This window comes from Lonchura striata, chromosome Z, assembly GCF_046129695.1.
Source record: "Lonchura striata isolate bLonStr1 chromosome Z, bLonStr1.mat, whole genome shotgun sequence".
NCBI classification, from domain to species: domain Eukaryota; kingdom Metazoa; phylum Chordata; class Aves; order Passeriformes; family Estrildidae; genus Lonchura; species Lonchura striata.
In genome coordinates this window covers 27001230-27020734 of record NC_134642.1, presented here as the reverse complement: position 1 = coordinate 27020734, position 19505 = coordinate 27001230, and the positions used below count along the sequence as shown (strand labels likewise).

Sequence of the window (19505 nt, the reverse complement as noted above, 5' to 3'; positions counted from 1 at the left end):
AAAAGTTTTTTTTTCACTGTACATTATTCACTTCTACAATCTTTATGCAGAAGTTGTTAGGCAGTTTATTATGCACTGGAGTCTTCTTGACTTAGACTGAGGACAAAATTTGACAATTCAACAACCAGTTGTCTGAAGACTACTGTCAGTTATTGTGCTGAATTCTGCAATCTTTAATCTCACTTTCCTTTTGACAAAGTGTTCCTTTGTCAAAAGGAACACTAAGGATATTCTGCTAACAGTAGCAAAGTAACCAGTGAAGGATATAACTAAATGGTGGGGTTTGATGTAGAAAATTTAGAGCAGTTGCTCAAAATTTCATTAGTATTTTTATAGATCAGCTTGTTGAGCTCACATGTTTAAAAATATATGTGAGTGTTTTCTCTTTCAAGAAATCCAGTATAATTGAGAAAATCTGACAGACATGTACACTACGTGTTTGCTACCATCTGGTGGCTATCTCCACACACTGTATTATTATTTCAGTCTCTTCAGGTAACAGTGGTGCAAAATTTATTTTTAGTGTGCCTGTTGTACAGTAATACTTGCAGGTAGGGAGTTAATGTTGGCAGCAGTCTCAGCCCAAGAGCAAACAATTCGCTAGCAGCCCTAGTGGAAATATTTTACTTTGTCTTAATGCTATTACTGGTAAGGCTGTCACTCTGTAGTGTCACAATCTCCCTGTTGTGACCCATGAGGTGACAAATCTCTTTCACACAAAGACACTTGTGCCTCTCAGGCACCAGTCCCAGAAAATGCAGCACTACCTTCACATAAACAAATACCACTGTATGAAAATTATGCTTTGAGCCTCTGTAAAGTAAACAGAATATACTTTTCCCTTCGTCTTACTACTACTGAATTTATAGGTAGACTGCCTTGCTGGATACTTCTCAGTTTCCCACACGTACTTCTAGCAATTCCCACATAACCTTTATAATTGTTTTCCTTTCTGCCCTGTACCTGTGTATGTAGCACATGTGTTGTGTACAAGGTAGTGCAGAATTGATGTAAAGAGGTGTAAATCAGCCTGTGCTTTATAGACACACCTGTAGTGGTGCATTCCCCTTTTCCCCCCTTCCAGGCTGCACTGTGATCTAAGAAATGCTCATTACACCTCAGCCTAGGAAACAGCACCTGGCCTCAGCTCTTCCTGAGCTTACCAGAAACATGGTCTGCTCCCAGGAACTGTTGTCTAAGGAGCTCCTTTTGTTCTTATGAATAACCTTGGAAAGTATTTTTCTTGCCTCAATGGCACAACATCCCTGCTCTCGCACATTCAAAGAAAGAGCTGATCCAAACTGTGGCCAGGATGAAACAATGCGGTGGTGTGTTTTTCTTTCATTTTGCCGCACCACAACAAAACATTATGACTAAAGCCCACTGTCTTGAGACCCTATAAATAGCAATCCAAATGAGACCCTTTGAGCTTTTCTAGACCTCCGTGGGCTGTGAGCAGCACTCTCCCTCTGAGAGGGACACCCCTCTGAGACAGTAAACTCTCAAGTTTGCTATACTTGGAGGATCACCAAACAGCAACAAGTCTTGGTCTGATGCCCCCACTCCTTGAGGCCTGATCCTTCACCTGTCAGGAAATGCAAAAGCGTCCAAAGTTAGTTTTTCACTGACCTCTAAGGGGAATTTCTCACAGGTACCTTGCCTGCATTGACTCTTTTTGTCTGTGTTGCATGCATGTGCTATAGCACATCTGAGAGAAATGCTGCTTTCTGAGATGTTTAAGTGCCTTTTAAGTTATGCCTGTAAGTCAGCTTGTGACTTAACCTTACTTAAGTGCTGCTAAGTAAGATAAGTAGAAAATAATTTGTTCACTGTGATATACTCGTTTACCTTGGTTTGCATAAGAATGTACTAGTGTGTCTTTGAAATGCTTATTTGCTTACAAGGTGATAAGGAGGTTGAGATTAAAGTCCTGGGTGTGTATATCTGGTCTGCTTGCTGTATCTCAAAAAAAGAGACTTAGAAGCTATCACAACGACCAGACTCAAACTACATCTGGAGAGTCACGCCTGCAAAGAGAAGGGGGGGGGGATAAAAGGAAAGTTAGGACAGAACATTTTTGCGCGCCGTTAGTAGAGCAGGAGACTCCCTGGCCGCCCAGCGCTAGATTTTGCCTGCCTTACTCGCTTGCTAATTTTAAATAAAATTGCTTTATTAAATTAAAACACTTCAAATTGCCGTGTCACAATTTATAACACTAAGTGTTGTTCTTTCACTAAGTTGCTATGTGTAACTTTGAAGTTATAAATTAGGTTAAATGCTGCTAAGACTTATTCCTCTGTTAAATTGTTACTTTGTTAAATTATTAAGTTTAAGGTGTAAGTTAAGTTAAATTACTGTTAAGTATGAGTACTGTTAAGGTTTTTGGCTGTGTTCCTTTTTATCCTTGCCCTCACTGTCCTTTGTCACATAGATCTAAACACACTCACACACCCACCCACACTCCCCTGCCCACGTACACACCCTTAGACAGTTCTCTGACTCCGTGCCCTGATCTCCAGAGAAGGGGTGATCTTCCAGCTAGCTCGACCCCCTTGCTCAGGCAGGCATCGCAAATGGCTGCTCTCCGCCTCTCGCCACAAGCAGACAGAAGGGTAGCGGTTCGGCCACAAGCTGGGACCCCTTTTCGCCAGGAGGGACCGATAAGAACAGGCTCCACGCCGACTGGATTGAGGTAAAGAAAGGAGGGAAGAACTCCTGCTTGCTGTTCCGAGTGGTTTTATTCCTCCCCCGGGAGAGAGTGAGCAGATGTAACAAAGGAGCACTCACGAAGAAAAGAGTGAAGAGCAAGGGAGTGCAGCAATTTATAAAGGGTGGGCTGTCTCCGGGCAGGGGGGAGACAGCCTAACAACCAACGAGACAGCTTAAGGGGGGAACTGAGGTGGCACTGTATTAACATACAACTAATAAGGTACATGGGGGCAGGGGAGCATACATGTACAACTCAATGGAAGGCTATGGATTGCATAAATGATAGGGAACATTCTAGATAAAAAGCAGGTGTTACAATGATTGATGGATAGCAGGGGCAGGACTACATAGACTGACATAGAAGGGACTGGAAAAGGGGGCAGGTACAAGGATTGATGGAAGTGTTATAAGTAAAAATAAATAAAGCCAAAATAAAAACTAAAAATTGTTTTTATTTAATAATCAAATTCTATCTGAGACAGCCACAAAGAAAAGGACAGTGCTGAGCCCAGGATCAGTGCTGGGTGAGACATAGATATGACCTCTACAGAAGAGGGTCCCCTATGTTTCACACCAACCTTCCTGCTCAAGCAGTTTTTATACAGTGGATTTTGCTTGAGGCAGAGATGTTGGTGATTGGGCCTTTCTTTCATTCCAAGTCCCACATATTCATAGAGTCTCTTTTCTCTGTACTGAGTTGAACAAACCAGTGTCTGGGAAGCAATGTACATCCTTGGGAAATGACCCATCTCCTGACGAGCTACATGTATTAGCTTGTAAATAAAGTTTTATCAGTGATAGTTTCAACATAGGGGGTGAGACAACCCCCTAGCTCAGGCTCGTATGCTTTATGACAATATTTTGTAGTAATACAAAACATTACATATATATCACCCTATAGGTGCAAATTACCCATATTACACATAACAGAAGGGTGCAGGGGAAGGGCTTAACATAAGGCTAGACCACTTTAACAGAAGGTAGGGGTACATAGGAATAAACCATTATAAACCTTTGGAATAAAACATTAACAACTTAAACAGTTACAGCTGAAAAACACACTACCACAGTTCTCCATTCATTTCTGTTTTGATTTTGGATTTTGTATGGTTTTATTGTTGCTTGTTTCTCCTTGCTGTGCCTTAACTGTCCTGTAAGTAGTAGAGTGAATCTCACCAATGAACTTTGTCGTGGTCACTTAATATTAAATCTGGCTCTTTTGATTTATACCCTTGCCAATGATTTTTAAAGTGATCTCAAACATTTTTCAGTAACAACACCAGAGCCCTGTACCAAGGTACACCACTGGAATTGGAATACTGTGGTGCTCATGTAATTTCACATAGTCTATCTTTACATTACTACATCCTCTTACATAATGTGAACTATGGCCCTAAGAAGTGAAAAAAATGATCCTTGTATGTTTTATCTTCCTATAAGCTAAGTGAGGCAAGTTAGCGAAAACTGCATTCAGTTACCATGTCAGTTAACACTGCCCTTTGCTGCAGAATTGCAGTTTCATATCACTGACAGTTTTTAAAGAAAATACCACTGTTTCCTGGGTAGACATTCAAGACCCAGAGAGAATTTTTTCAGTCTTTTAGATGCTGTTTTATGTATTGGACTAGCCATGTGCTATCCCTAATAAGTTAAGCCTCTCAGTGCCCTCATTAGGTAAAAACAGCATTATTGTTCTGACTCACTGAAGAACAGAGAAGACTGATTTGCTCTGTAAGTGCACAGCAGAGCTCAGGCTATATCTTTCACCTTATGAATTCCAATCAAATAGTCCTAAGTTTTACAAATATCAACCCATGTTCTAGGGAAACCAGGTGCTGCCTGTAACCTGTGCATAGGACTATACACATATACACAATGTTGTAGCAAATGCTTGCAAATCTGGCATCCTTCATTGCAAACGCAACTGATATATATAGAAAGCTGTCCATCAATATGAAAACCAGAGAAAATAATGTGTTCCATTCCTCTTACTGGCTTACACATATGGAAGCCAAAAGAGGTTGAAGATAAGGGTCTTACTCTTTTATTTATCATTTTTTAAGAGAAAAGGATTACTTAATTATGACTCCTTAGGCATCCAAAGTGAACCAACGAGAGTGAATACAGCCGTTGCCTGCAGGTAATACTTCTCCCAAGAAAATGGCATCAACCAATACAGAAGATTAAAATCAGTCAATAAACCACCTAAAGCAACACTTAGAGGCATCTCATGAATAAAAGACCTACTTTCCAGAAGAGGACAAGTTAGCTGCCAAAATACCAAAGACACAGAGAAGAAAAAGAAGAAAAAGAAGTCAATCAGTGAAGCTGACAGGTCATCTGGTAAAGATCCAGCTCTCCAAGTCAACATGTTCTTTTCTAAGGAGGTGTTTTACTGCTCTTACAGTAGATGTTTATTTTGTCCTATTAAGACCAGCCTGCCTAACTATAATTCCTACAGCTCGTCTGAATTTTCCATGAAGCTTTTTGTTTGCATATCAGAGCACATTGGGCATTTTCTCTGAATAAGGCAGTGGAATTAAGACAACTGACACTTTGAGGCAACTTCTGCAGACCTGAAGGAGCCAGAAAAATTGTGCCATTTGCAAAAGTTAAGCCCAGGGGCACCATTCAGTATTGCTCAGAGAAAACACACAGAATTTGTGACAGGAAAAGAAAACCCCTTATCATTGTCTGTGCTTCAGTAATGCACAACTGCGATAAGATTCCATTTGACAGCTTTTTATTCAGTGTTTCAGCCTGCACTCATTTTACTTCAAGATTTTTTGAATATGTATTTTCAAGGCCAAATGACATCACTAAGGTGTACAACCTGAAAAATATAGGCCATTATTTGACTTCCAGTAGGTGGGTGGCCTATAAAGATTTTGATGATAGGTCAGTCCCTGAATGTGCACAGAAGTCATCACACACTTACTAAAAATATGTATGCACGCATGCTGTGCAGAAGAAAAATCCCACATACTACTTTTTGTCTGCTATTGAGAAAGCTGTTGCAGACATGATCTTTCAGATCTTGTAATATGCTCGGTACCTCTGAAGACTGTAACATGGATTTCAAAGTCCACCTTTGAAAGTAGAAGACAAGAGGCAGAGGGCATCATCTATCTTTCAGCTGTTCTCTTCAGCATCTCAGCCCACTTTGGTTTTGGCATTTAGCTCTGACTTAGTGAAATTTGAAAAAAAACCAAAACAACAAAAAAACTCCACTGTCATTCTTTCATGGCAATTCAAAGGCAGGATCCTCAAACTCTACAATGCAGAGATTGCATGAATAAAGCAGGTCAACAGTAGACAAAGACGTCTGGCAATTTAAGTTAATGGTATGTAGAAAAAAGAGAATGTGTTAAACACTGAACTTCATTTTACACTGTGGGAAGTTAGACTCCTCTTTCTTGGGATATTTAGAAGTAATAGAATAGTAAAGCACTTGACTTTACTATCACCAACACATGACTAATGTCTTTCTTGAATAATTTGAATTTTCGTTCCTCTGCTATCTGAAAATCATTTTCTGAAATTAACTTTTATATGGGTGTCCAGAGGGTAATCTCACAACTGAAGAAGGCAGAAGCAGAGGCATAGTGCAGATCAATGTCTGGCTTTATGGCTGGTGCCATGAAGGCTTTGGCTTTTTTAGCAATGGATCGCACTTCACTGACTGTAGCCTGTTAGGGAGAGATGGGATCCACTTGTCTAAAAAGGGAGAGAAAATCATTGGCAGCAGACTGGCCAATTTGGTGAGATGAGCTTTATACCGAATGGCTTGTGGGGTCCAAGGTGGCAATTCTCCTGCCTTTGCTTCTTCCTGGAGAGCAGGCCATGCCAACCAGTGCTATCTTGGCCTCCTCTCAAGATGAGAATCATAGGGTTATCCACATCAAGGGTGTGTATTGTTATGGGGAATCCTGTTACACCTCTTCTAAGGAACCTGGATAATGATTACCTTCCTGATGTGTCTGTACACAAATGCGGATAGCATGGGGAATAAGCAAGATCTAGAAATCTCTGGGCATGTGCCAATGTAGGGCCATTATATCATTATTGCATTTACAGAGATATGGTGGGATAGCTCATGTGACTGGAATGTTGCTTGGATGCCTGTGTACTTTTTAGAAAGGAGAGGTCAGCAAGATGAGGTAGTGGAGTTGTTCTTTGTGAGAGAGAGAAACTGGAATGTATTGAGCTCGACTCAGGGACATACAAACTATTTGAGAGCTTAAGGATAAGATTTAAGGGACTAAGGCTAAAATGGATGACACAAGTATTATCAGCAGCAAAATGAAGATTGGGAAAATGTGGAGGCACTGCTGAATCAGATGGGTGTCCTGGTGATGGAAGACACATAGAAGGCAGAACTACTGAATGCCTTCATTGTCTCAGTCTTTACTGGTGAGGCCAGCCCTGAGGAGTCCCAGGCCTCAGAGGTGGAAGAGGAAGGCTACAGAAAGGAAGACTTCACCCTGGTCACAGAGGGTTGGGTTAGAGATCAGCTAGAGAAACTTAACACCCATAAATCCATGGGTGTCGCTGTTGAGGCAGGACGGGAATAAGGAATGAGAAGACTCTGACTCAGAAGGCTGCTGAGAGTAAAACGCCGGTTTTATTCAAAATACCCTGCTCTTTTATAGAGCTTTGCGAGGACCAACTCCATTGGTCCTGAAGTGAAAACAACCCACACCATTGGTGCAAAGTGCTTGACGCACAGTGATAGAACTTGACTATAAACAATGTGAATAACAAGAAAGATAAAGAATTATTTACATTCTTCTCCAGCTCTTTCCCAGGCTTCTGCCTGGCTAGAAACTCTCCATTTCTCTCTTTGACAGAATCTGAGACCCACACATGGGCTCTGATGGGATCAGCACCATCAGGGAGCTGGCAGATGTTGATAAGCCAACCTCCATTATCGGTATAAAAGCATGGAGAACAGGAGAGGAGCCTGATGGCTGGAGGAAAGTCAACATTACTGCCATCTCCAAAAAGGACAAGAAGGAGGACCTGGGAAGATACGTCCTGTCAGCCTCACCTCCATACCTGAAAAGGGAATGGAACAGCCCATTCAGGAGATCATGCCCAGGCATGTAGAGGTCATAAGGTCATTGGGAGTAGTCTTACTTAATACCTTAAAGGTGGATGTCGAGGGGATGGTGCCAGACTCTTTTCAGTGGTGCCTAGAGACAGGAGTAGAAGTAATGGCCATAAACTAAAACACAAGAAGTTCCACCTTCCACGAGAAGTTGAGGAACTCCTTCTACACTGAGTGTGGCAGAGCACTGGAACAGGCTGCCCAGGGATGTAATGGATTCTCCCCCTCTGAACGCACACAAAACCCACTTGGATGAGCTCCTTTGTAACCTGCTCCAGGTGATCCTGTCTTGTGCAGAGTTTGGGTTCAACTGGATGATATCCAGAGCTCTCACGATTCTGTGGTTCTGTGAACTGTTTTGACAATTATATTCTACCAGAAAGACATTAGTAGTTTTGAGGGGGAAAAAAAAGAAGTACTGGATTTTCTAGTTAGATATACTTTTTCAGTAAAAGAATAACAAAAATTTGATTTGTTTAGCTTACCATTTAGCAAAAAACCCCAAAACAACAACAACAAAACAAACCAAAAAAACCACAACAAAAAAACCAGAATTCTATTAAATAAAATATAGTTCAAGGTAATCTTTTTTTTTTCACAAACTTTTGAGGGTTTCCCCTTCTCTTTTGGATATAAATTACTCAGGAGATACATCTCCAGAAGACTTCTGCAAATTGCTTTAGTTCTAGACTTTTCAGGCACAGTAGTACATAGCTTCTAGTACCGGTCCCAAGAGATCATGCTAAGATCCTTAATTTTTCTGCAGGGCAACATATGTACGTGTGCCCTTGTGTTTTTGTTAGTTCTTTGTTCAAATACATGGCTAATTATTTTTTAAGATATAATAATACCTTTTTTATTAATATTGCAGATCCCACTTGGAAATCAATTCCCTAACTAGTGGGAATGTGATCCATTGTGTACTTTTAAGAAAATTTTCTGATTCTGGTCTAGAAAAATCTATCGTATGAGTTGTTTTAAAAAATAAATATATAATAACAAAATCTATGTTCTCTCCCATGAAAAGATTAAAGTGCAGGTGTTACACTGATCAACTTTTAAACAGTCTTCAAAGATGGGAAAAAAACCTCATATTTAGCATTATGTTTTGACATGTAGAAGGTTGCTTTTGTTACGTTTATGGTCTTTGTTCAGGTAGAAATTTACATATATATATACACATATATACATATATATATATATATATATATGCAAATAAATTATTTTTTTTTTCAGCACCTACAATTGCTACTCCACTAGTTTTTCCATACTGTTTTGATTCTGTTTTTTCAACTTCCACTTGCAAAAGCTAAAATGAAGAAATGACATGCAGGCTGGGTTGAAAAAGTTGAGGCTGTTCAGCCTGCAAAAGAGAAGATTGTGTAGATGTCATAGCAGCCTTCCAGAATCTGAAGGAGGGCTACAGGGAAGCTGCAGAGGGTCTCTTCTTTAGAAACTACATTGATGTGACGAAGAAGAATGTTTTCAAACTGAAAGAGGGGATATTTAGAAAGGAAATCCTTACAAATCATAAAATTATGAAAAAAAAATACTTACTGCAAGAGTGCTGAGGCACTGGAACAGGCTGCCCAAAGAAGTTGTGGATGAACCCCTGTCAGTGTTCAAGGCAGGTTTGGAACATGGCTTCATGCAACCTGGCCTAATGAAAGACGTCTAGATCATCGTTAGGGCCCCTTCCAAACAAAACAATTTTATGATTCTATCTAGATTGTGGAAACTTCAGCTGAGTTAATGACAACCATGGAATAATCACGTTGGCAAACTTCTTTTAAAATGAAGAAAATACCAGTATCATGCATTTGGCTGTCAAAAATAGGTATTGAAACAGTCTTCCTGAGTTTTCTGTCGCTCCGTCTCTGATTTCGGACACTCAGCTTTGCCTGCGTGCCGCTTTCCAGAAAATGAAGCGCCTGCGGTCAAGACAGGAAATCTGCGACTGGGCAGAAGCGCTGGCGAAGGAAGGGCTGTGCCGGAGCCACTCGGGCGCCGGGGCACAGGCCAGGACACACTCAGCTCTGCCCAGCGCAGGGCCGCCGGCGGGCGAGGGGCTGGGTGGGGCGGGGTGGGACCGTGCTGCGCCCGCGCCGCCCGCCTCCTGCCGCCGCTCCGGCCGCGGGGGCCACGCCAGGCGGCGCGGCGTCCCTCGCCCTTCTGCTGGGGCGCTGCAGCCGGCGGCACGCCGAGGTGAGGCCGCCGGGCGGGGCGCGACGGTCGCCAGGCCGCGACTCTGCCGGCTGTGCCCCGCCGGGCGGGCCGGGCTGGGCTCGGCCGGCGGCGGTGGGGGACGAGCGGCGGCCCCGGCCCGGGGCGTGCGGGCGGCAGCCGGCCGGGGGGCGGTGAGGGGCGGTGAGGAGCATTGAGGAGCGGCAGCCGGCCGAGGGGCGGTGAGGAGCGGTGAGGAGCGGTGAGGAGCATTGAGGAGCAGTGAGGAGCGGCAGCCGGCCGCGGGGCGGTGAGGAGCATTGAGGAGCGGCAGCCGGCCGAGGGGCGGTGAGGAGCGGTGAGGAGCGGCAGCCGGCCGAGGGGCGGTGAGGAGCGGTGAGGAGCGGCAGCCGGCCGAGGGGCGGTGGGGAGCATTGAGGAGCAGTGAGGAGCGGCAGCCGGCCGAGGAGCATTGAGGAGCGGCAGCCGGCCGGGGGGCGGTGAGGAGCGGTGAGGAGCGGTGAGGAGCGGCAGCCGGCCGAGGGGCGGTGAGGGGCGGTGAGGAGCGGTGAGGAGCGGCAGCCGGCCGAGGAGCATTGAGGAGCGGCAGCCGGCCGGGGGACGGTGAGGAGCATTGAGGAGCGGTGAGGAGCGGCAGCCGGCCGAGGGGCGGTGAGGGGCGGTGAGGAGCGGTGAGGAGCGGCAGCCGGCCGAGGGGCGGTGAGGAGCAGTGAGGAGCGGCAGCCGGCCGAGGGGCGGTGAGGGGCGGTGAGGAGCGGTGAGGAGCGGCAGCCGGCCGAGGGGCGGTGAGGAGCAGTGAGGAGCGGCAGCCGGCCGGGGGGCGGTGAGGAGCATTGAGGAGCATTGAGGAGCGGCAGCCGGCCGAGGGGCGGTGAGGAGCAGTGAGGAGCGGCAGCCGGCCGAGGGGCGGTGAGGAGCAGTGAGGAGCGGCAGCCGGCCGAGGGGCGGTGAGGAGCAGTGAGGAGCGGCAGCCGGCCGAGGGGCGGCCCCGCGGGCTCCGTGCCGCGGGCACTTCCCGCTCGCCGCCGGCAGTGCTCGCAGAGGTACCGCGGCTTAGCTGGCGTGCTTGCCGGACGCTGATAGCGTTTTATTCTTTCTTCAGTTAGCCTTCCCTCTTAAGGGTCTTGAGCCGGAAACATTTGAATAATCGCAGCGGAGGTAGAAATAATAATATTAGAAATCAGTGCAGGTGTGAGATACCTCCTCCCGGCTACCTTTCGCGGGGAGGGCCGGACTCGGTGGCCTTCCGTGGTCTGTCGCAGCCAGGGCGGCGACCTGAGGTTGTTGAGTATCCTCCTCCCTCCCGAGCTAGCCCTGGCAGCCTGCTCCCTGCTGCTGCTCCCCGCGGGAAGGGCTCCCGCAGCTCAGGGCTCTGACTGACGGCTTTTGAACAGTTCCTGCCTCCAGAGGCCTTCCTGCCTCTGCCTGGAAAAGTGTTACCCCCGCCTCTTCAGAAATTTTGGTTCCGATGTTGGGTGCACAGTGGGCATTGTGTTTATCGCCCGCACGGGGAAAGTTTGCCTTATTTTACTCATTGATTCCCCTGTCAGCATGAAGATAGAAAAAGTTGATCAGGTTTTTAGAAAATCTTGTTCTTGAATTGACTTTTTTTTGAATGGCCTTCCATCTTACATCTTAAGAGCACTTTGCTTTTAGAGAACTATTTATATAGTTGAAATTTTTTTTCACTCCTAGTGGAAGGTCTGCATGTTTTGCAGTCAAACCATATGTGTAGTTCAGTAGTGGTAGGGAAATGGTAGCAACTTACTGAGTTTTTCATCACATATCTAAACTTACTGTACTCTGTTTCATAATCTTCATTAATGATAAGTGGGTGCCCTATTAATTGTGAACTTAAGCTAGTTTATGTTGTATGGGAAAAATACCAGCAACAAAATACATGCATAAAAACAAGCAAGTACTTTGACTAACTCTTGAGGTAGTTCAAGTGTATAAGCTTGCTTGTTTAATTTTGTTTTTGTACACATTATTTTCAGTGGTAATACTATTATCTGAAAGTACACCTAGGCAACATGTCCAGGTATTCTAGAACATTTTGTCAGGATTCTGTTGGAATAGATAACTGTTTTAAACCTTTAGCTTCTGTTTTGCCCCATACCTGTTTTGGGATTTTTTTTAATCAGATAAAGGGCATTAAGGGTATTTGGTTATTAGCTTCTTGTAAAGTAGTAATTTGAAAGATGAGAGACTTCTTGAGCTGAAATATGATTAGTGAACAAGTTGTAACAGTGACTGTATCCTTGGACAGATAGTGCATTTTCAGGATTTTCGTAGTTTTCTGATCTGTTACTTCTATTTTAAAATGTGTTAGAAAAGGAAGACCTGACACCTGAATTGACTGTCAAATGGTTATTCCTGAGCAGGATAAGAGTGGAGTTGCTGAATGTGTTGTGGTGAAAATGCCCTTCCCTTCCTGTAAAAAATGTAGCTTGATAATTTTGGTGAATAGTGACTCTGTGACATTCATCCAAAGTATAGAAATTTGAGTAGCAGCTGTTGCTGAATGTTTCAGAGTGTTTTTTCTTTTATTTTTTTCCTGCAGTTTGTAAATCCCTGTGTAAGGCATATAGGAAGTTTGTGGTCAGCAGGTTTGAGTTCAGTGCACAAACTTTAAATCTCCAATGGAAAAATGTTTGCTTGACCTTTTTTGACTTGCAAATTTGAAAGGAAAAACCACCCTCAGACCGTGTTGCTGCAGAGGATGATAGGAAATCTGTATGCTCTGTTTTGAGACAGTGTACAGTTCCTTGAGCCCTGTGTACAGTCTGTGCAAGCAGAAAGCATAAAAGTTGCTGCTGGCTATAGCTGGTTCTCACCCTGGGGCTGTGAATAGTGGTACTTGTAAGTAACATCCTGCTGTGAGTAAGAACCAGCTGGATTTATCTTTCAAAGATAATCACTACTGTGTATTAACCATTTATAAAATGAAAACTGAAAGGTTTTGACTCCTTTTTTTCTGCACTCCATTTCCACCCACACAAAAAAATATTTATTTTTGGAAGACCAGACACAGAAATGTTTGATCTCTGATTCACTATTTTAAGAATTACTTATTTTTCCAATTTCATTTAATTATTTTTTAAAATAAAACTCAAGTTCTAGTACCTTTTGGCATCTGATTTAGTTTGCTTTAGTTTTATCTGGGTATACCTAAGTAGCTTGTCAATGGAGGTAGTTTTGATTAACTTGGTTGGTTAATACAATATGCTTTAATTCAAGCAATCAGACATAGGAATTGAATGACAGTATCTGAAAAAAACGCCAGTGATTTCCTTCAGAAGCTCACTGGGAGGTTGGAAAGGAATTTGCAATAGGTGGGGAAAGCACCACTGTGGTAGGGACTCCCTTGACGGAGGAGGTCTCCCCATTCTGGTCCAGTCTGGCTGGGATGGGATTGTGATACCTCTGTGCTGTGCATTAGCCCTTAGGTCCTTGTTGAGGCTTTTTATTTTTCCTTTTTATGTCTCTTATCTCTGGTTTATGCAGGGGTTTTAGTGAGGCTTTGTACTTACTCAGAGTTGCAGGCACTCAGACCTCCAAGGAGCTGTGCCTTCACTTTTCAGTGGCTGCTTCAGCTGTGGCCTGTCTCTAGATGCGGCTCTGGCTTATACTGGCTTTGTACCATGCAGTATCTGGGTGATAGAGGAGGTGGTTGGTAGGCAGGTATGCTGGCAAGGGATAAGGGAACATTTTTCCTACACTGTATGCTGTGTGTCTATTGAATTTTTCACCTTTTCTAGGTATTTCTGCTCTTACAGAAGTACACAGAGCTGAATCCTGTGAGCAGAGAGACTTGGCTTTCTTTCTGGGAGTCTGAAATGCACCATTTTGTTTTGTCTTTACAACTAGAGTATTGGTCTTGAGGTTTGGTTGGCAACGTTGCTGCTTATCTGTAGTGGAAGATTGCTGGATACTAGATATCCTACTTCAGCTGAGTACAGTAAAAAGAAAGAATTGCTTACTGTGGGAAGTAAAAGTATGCTGTATGTTAATTTGCTTGAGTATCTCAGAGTCTAAAACATCTTCTCAATGAAGCTCCACTAGGCTGGAAAAACAGAAGGATGAAATCTTCTGTTCAGAAGCCAGGAATTTTACGAATATGCTTATTTTTACGTCTGCCATGGAGATGGTTGAATTTCATCTTCAGTAAAATTACTCTTTACCCATAAAATCAGAAACTTATTTTCAATCCAACTCGAATAACTGTGCCAGACCAGATGTTTCCTGGAAAACAGCACGTGCAAACAGATTTTCATGTAAATGTACTTATTGAGCTGATTTGCTTATCTGTCCTCCAAAATGCATGAGTATGCATATCCATGGCAGCAAGTTAAACAGTTTTTATTTTTTAAACTAATGAGAGAGGTAATATCAATATTGCAGGTGAGGTAAAGTTTTGGGTCTGCAGTACACGAACGGAAGATCCTTCTGTGTCTTTCATGCCTTTCCTCTTCCTTTTGCTTTTCCTTCTCTTGAGCATAAAAATATATTGCCAATTATATGAATGATTTAAGGATAAACAGCACTGCTCTTTTGTAGACAGAGCAGTGTACTGAAGTCACACATGCTTTAGTGAAATCAACAATTATTTGCATGTTTGTTTTTTAACAGCTCAAAACAGCAGAAAAGGTGCTGATGCTGCCAGATTTGTCTACTATCCAGGTGTATTAGCATTTTTAGCTTAGTTTAAAGCACATATCTGTGCTTTAAGCTGCATGGTGAACTAATAATTATTTCTTTGAACAATATAGTTGCTTTATGTCTGAAAATTTTTTAGCTAGACATCTAGTCCCATATACTTATCTAGTAGATTACAGTGCAAGCTGTTACTGCTGATAATGTGAACTGTTTTCTCTATTTCTGACAGCTATGAGGAAAATACCAGTTATTTTATTCAAGTCACACTTAGAATGAATCACTGCATCTTGCAGTGCTACGTTTGTGGCTTTTCCATGAATTAATCACTGCATCTTGCAGTGCTACGTTTGTGGTTTTTCCATGTGTCAGGTGTACCTGCTAATACTCTTACAGCAAAGAACACGATACAGATGACTTCATAACGGGTTCTGACAGATCTTTTTTGAAATACAGTATTGTATTCTGGTATGCAAAAGTAAAATATATTCTCTTGTTCTTTGCAGAGATGGCAGTGCTAATTGTGCCCTTTGTCCTCTAATTTTTGCTACTTTAGAGATCTGGGGTTATTGTTTTTCAGGGATCATGTGTAAGACATGGTGGCTCTGTACTTCTGAGGTGCTTCTTTTAGGATGACACAGGAGGAAAATAGTCTGTGCAAGATGTGTGTGTTTCTGCAACTCATAGCTTTCTATGGGAAATTTGTGCATGTCTGTGTGTGTGTTTTAATTTATTGCATGTTAATTTTTTGCATTATAAGGAAAAAAAAAAACAACTTGATTCCTTTATTTGCCTTTGCTTCTTAGTGTTGATCTAACTTATCTGTGGGTGTCCACTGGAGCAGTGCTGCATGTGTCCCTTTGTGCCTTAACTGAGGTTTCCTTTAGGCAAGAAACTCAAGTTTCAGATAGAAGACTTCTTTGGATTGTTTTGTGGTGTGTGTATGTGTTTATGAAGAGGCAACGTTTTCAGGAAGCTACATTTTACTCTTATATCCTCTGTATGTTCCAACCCCAAATACAAATTAGGAAACTTTTCAAATAAGGATTTGAAACCTTCGTGAATCTGGCAGTATTGTGCACTGTCTACTAAGAAATTAGAAGATATAATCTATCTTGACTGCAGAGAGGGAATTTTGCAGAGAATGCATGTGGACACTTGAGGTATAGGTGAGCTGTTGAAGGACTTAAGTGCTGGACATACAGTAGAATTTGTATTTCTGGTATCTGCGAAGTGTTGGCATCACATTCTGCCCCTGTGTTTACAGTGTATGTTCACATGTAAGTCCTTTGAGAGTTGCTAACATTTATTAATTTGTAAAACATTGCCACCTGTGCATTGCAACAGTAGGGAAGAGGTTGCTTTGCTTAAAAGCATGTTCCTTGAGAGCTTGTAAAATACATTGCTAGTAAATGTACCCATTTGAGATTTAACTAGTGTCTTGTGATGCATGTGTATTTGCTGTCTACCTGGCCTTCTGTGCTTATTTTTGCTGTCTTTTGTCTGCAGGAGTGCAGAAGGAAAAAAAGTTAATCTCAGTTTACAAGGGAGCAATCTTCTACAAACTGAAGCCAAGATTCCCTGGAGTTTGAGGATTCATGAAGCTAGGTGCCATTTGGCTTATTAAGACAGATTTCACCACATCATAAAATCAGTGTAGCCTATTTCAAAGAGAGTTGCAACTATCCTTTGCCCTGCCTATCTTTTAAGATGGTCTGTTTCAGAGAAATAACACAAATCTCAATAACAACTAGTAGTATTCCTGGTACTGCTAATTCATTATTTATTTTTTTGTAGGAGAAGAGAAAGCAGCTGAGGATCAAAATGGAGAACACCTAATGCAATGTAGCATTGAAATCATTTGAGTTTCTGCTCATGTTTGTATTAATTGTTATTTTTAGATTCTCCTTTAAATAATTTGGTTCAGTCTTATTTACATATTTATTTACAAGCTTGGGAACAAGAAGTTAGAATAGTGGTATCAGATGGAATAAGTTGAAACTGTCCAGTTTTAGAAAGTAAAGTGTGAGTTAGTCCTCAAACAGCAAGACTAAATTAATTTTCTTAGTAAATTAGTTTAAAAGCAGTCTATTCTCTAGCCCAGTGTTGTCTGTGTAGATTTTTGGGTAGATGTATGGTAAAAGGATGGCTGGTTTGGTTTATTGCAGATTTTCATTATATTGTTAGGAGAATTCAAGACATCCCCCTCAAGAGGATGAAGCTTTATGTACAAGCTAATAGTGTGCGATGACCTTTCCTTGTCTTTTCCTTCAGATGGAAATATCTAGACAGGTCAACACTAATAATTTACCTTCCTTGCTGAGTGTAAACCTGTCAGCTCACAGCTGTTGTATTACTGCAAAGGAAGTTTCATCATGTGTATAAAATAGCTGTAGTTGGGGATGCAGTATAATGTGCCCTTTTTAATTTGCAGGTTTCCATACTTGCTGTGGTTCTCCGGATTTGTTCTTTTCTTGAAATGATAGGACTAGGAAACACCTGTCGTGGGATGAAGTCTCCACCACTCCTCATGGCTGCACTTATGGCGTGCATAATTGTTTTGGGTTTCAATTACTGGGTTGCAAGTTCTCGCAGCATGGATCTGCAGGTAATGTTCCTTTTGCTCTGCATGTCACTTTGTACTTGTGCAAGTAGTAAACATAGTTCACAGAAGGATGATTCTCCCTCATGTGGCAAGTCAGGAACTTCAGCTTCTTGTTGGAATTCCACAGATTTTACAGTCGTTGCTTATCAGTAGTGGGGGAATAGATTGAATGCCTATTTGTACATGAGAGGAACCCAAAACTTGAATGCACCTGCATGTGTGACACTTGTTACTTCTGCTCTCACAAAACATTCAGGTATCTTGTGCTGTTTCACATTAAAGATGTGACAAATGCCGTCTTCTGTTTTTTGTCCCCTCTCAACCTCCCAAATACCTCCAACTTCCTTGCCATCATGGCAGTACTCAAAGCAGAAAAGGCCTTGGCTTTTGCAAGCCCTACTCAGCAATAACAAAAATATCTTTGCTATCAACCCTGTGTTCATCACAAATCCAAAACAGTGCTCCATATCAGTCACTGTGAAGAAAATTAATTCTATCCCAGTCAAAACTAACAGACGGATATTCCTAGATTTGTCTTTGTACATGACCTATAACATTGTATGCATAACGTACAAAGAAATCTGGGTTGTTCAGAAACAAAATCTGAATTTGTGTTTCTTAGTGACCTTTCTGAAGAAGGACATACAAGTCACATGTAATAATTACCTTATCTGATGATAATGATATTTTTCTGATGATAATTATATTTTTGTGGCCATTGAGCTTGGGTTTTAATCCTTTCTGTACCATTTGTTCTAATGTAGGGTATGTGAGTCAAGTTTCTGGTTTGTGACAATCTCTGCAGGACAGTCCTTTTTTTTTCACTCTTTTTTTTTTTTTTAGATTTTCTTTTGTTATTCTTTTAACAAACTGACCTAAAAACTAACATGTTTATTAAACGTGGCTCATGAGAGATCCTTTCCAGTTTATCTAGTGAATTTGCACGCTCTTCGTAACTGAGCCAAATTTTCATACCGAGTGGACAGCTGAAGGAGTGGAATTCCTGTTTCCCCCCAGAACAGGCACTGTTCAAACAGGGCACTTTTATCTGGCTGTGCAGTAAAGCATATGTCTTATGACTTCTGCGACCCTGGTCATCCCTTGCTTTCCCTTCAGTCAGTGGCCTTAGCATGGTGGCTACCAGTGTGTAGTAACTGTCAGCATTGGTGAAGTGTTGCTGCACAGCCATGAAGCAGCTGATAGTGAGAAAAATATGCCACCATCCCAGTTTTTCTTGGTCTCAGTAACCTAGAGACATGAGGTCCTATGCCATCTTATACATTTCTCCTAAAGTTAGCCTGAAAATTACTTCACTTTGGCATGGTCACACACTCTGAATGGATGAAAAGCATAGCTGAACATGGATGGAGCTTCTAAAGCACTTTGTAGGCCCATTTGTTTGTTGGCAAGACTTTGCAGCTGTTATAACTGAAATGGAAGGAGTGTTTTTCCTTGCTATTCCAGCTAAACTGCAAGTAATTTTCCTGGTTTTTTTTCCTCTGGCTCCTCTGCCTTTTCTTTCTTTCTGTGGCAGAGAGGCAGGGTGGGTGGGACATGGCATGCTACATACTGTGGTGTAAGAAGATTTGGTACATTTTCTTGGAGTCTTGGAAAATGCACAGTTTTTATTATATCTAATTTTTAGTCCACCTGGAATCACCAGATTTTTTTTCATGTAGGTGGATTCTGTTGATATCCCCAGTCCCCTGCGTGTTTTTGTATTCTTAGTTGCTGCTGAAGAACAATTTTAATCCAAAATGTTTAGAAACAATGTCCTGCAAAACTAAATTGGTACTTACAAAAAAGAAGTCGCGGTGGAGGAGAAAAGAATGTGGAAGCATCAGGCTTGATTCCTTAGCTTATGTCTCTGTCTATGTATGTACAGGATGTGATGGTGTTGAATTTTCTTCTGACTGTAGCTGCTCTTTGAACAGTCAAGAGGAATGATGATTTTCTGTTTATGAATGAATTTTTCTCATGTATGTCTTTGTATAATAGCCATATGTGAATTGTTCATGGAAAAGTTGGGCAGTGTTGTCCTCCCTCTATCTTTTCTAGCTCTTCCAGGAAATTAGATTGATTTGAGAGCTGAATTTTCACACTGAGTTAGTTTGGGGTCAACACTGAGAAGTGTAGAGCTGTCAGACTGGTTGGGCTAAATTGAAAAAATTGTTTGTCCTTGTACTTCAGAAAGATGGTAGTCTCTAATCTTTTTTATGTTTATGTTTTGGGGTTCTTTTT

The 19505-nt window shown here is 42.2% G+C and overlaps 1 protein-coding gene across 2 annotated transcripts in view; it reads left to right on the top strand.

The window, feature by feature from the left end:
• The first annotated feature begins 9952 nt into the window (after positions 1-9952).
• Positions 9953-19505, top strand: part of GOLM1 (golgi membrane protein 1) — a 36234-nt gene continuing 26681 nt past the window's right edge. The window contains exons 1-2 of one of the 2 annotated variants that reach the window (XM_077790052.1): positions 9953-10024; positions 17094-17267. In XM_077790052.1, the coding sequence (XP_077646178.1) occupies positions 17139-17267 (129 nt within the window). In that variant the 5' untranslated portion in view covers positions 9953-10024; positions 17094-17138. Of the gene's footprint in view, positions 10025-10279; positions 10293-17093; positions 17268-19505 lie in introns of those variants that run through there. The other variant, XM_077790053.1, reaches the window with a different exon arrangement.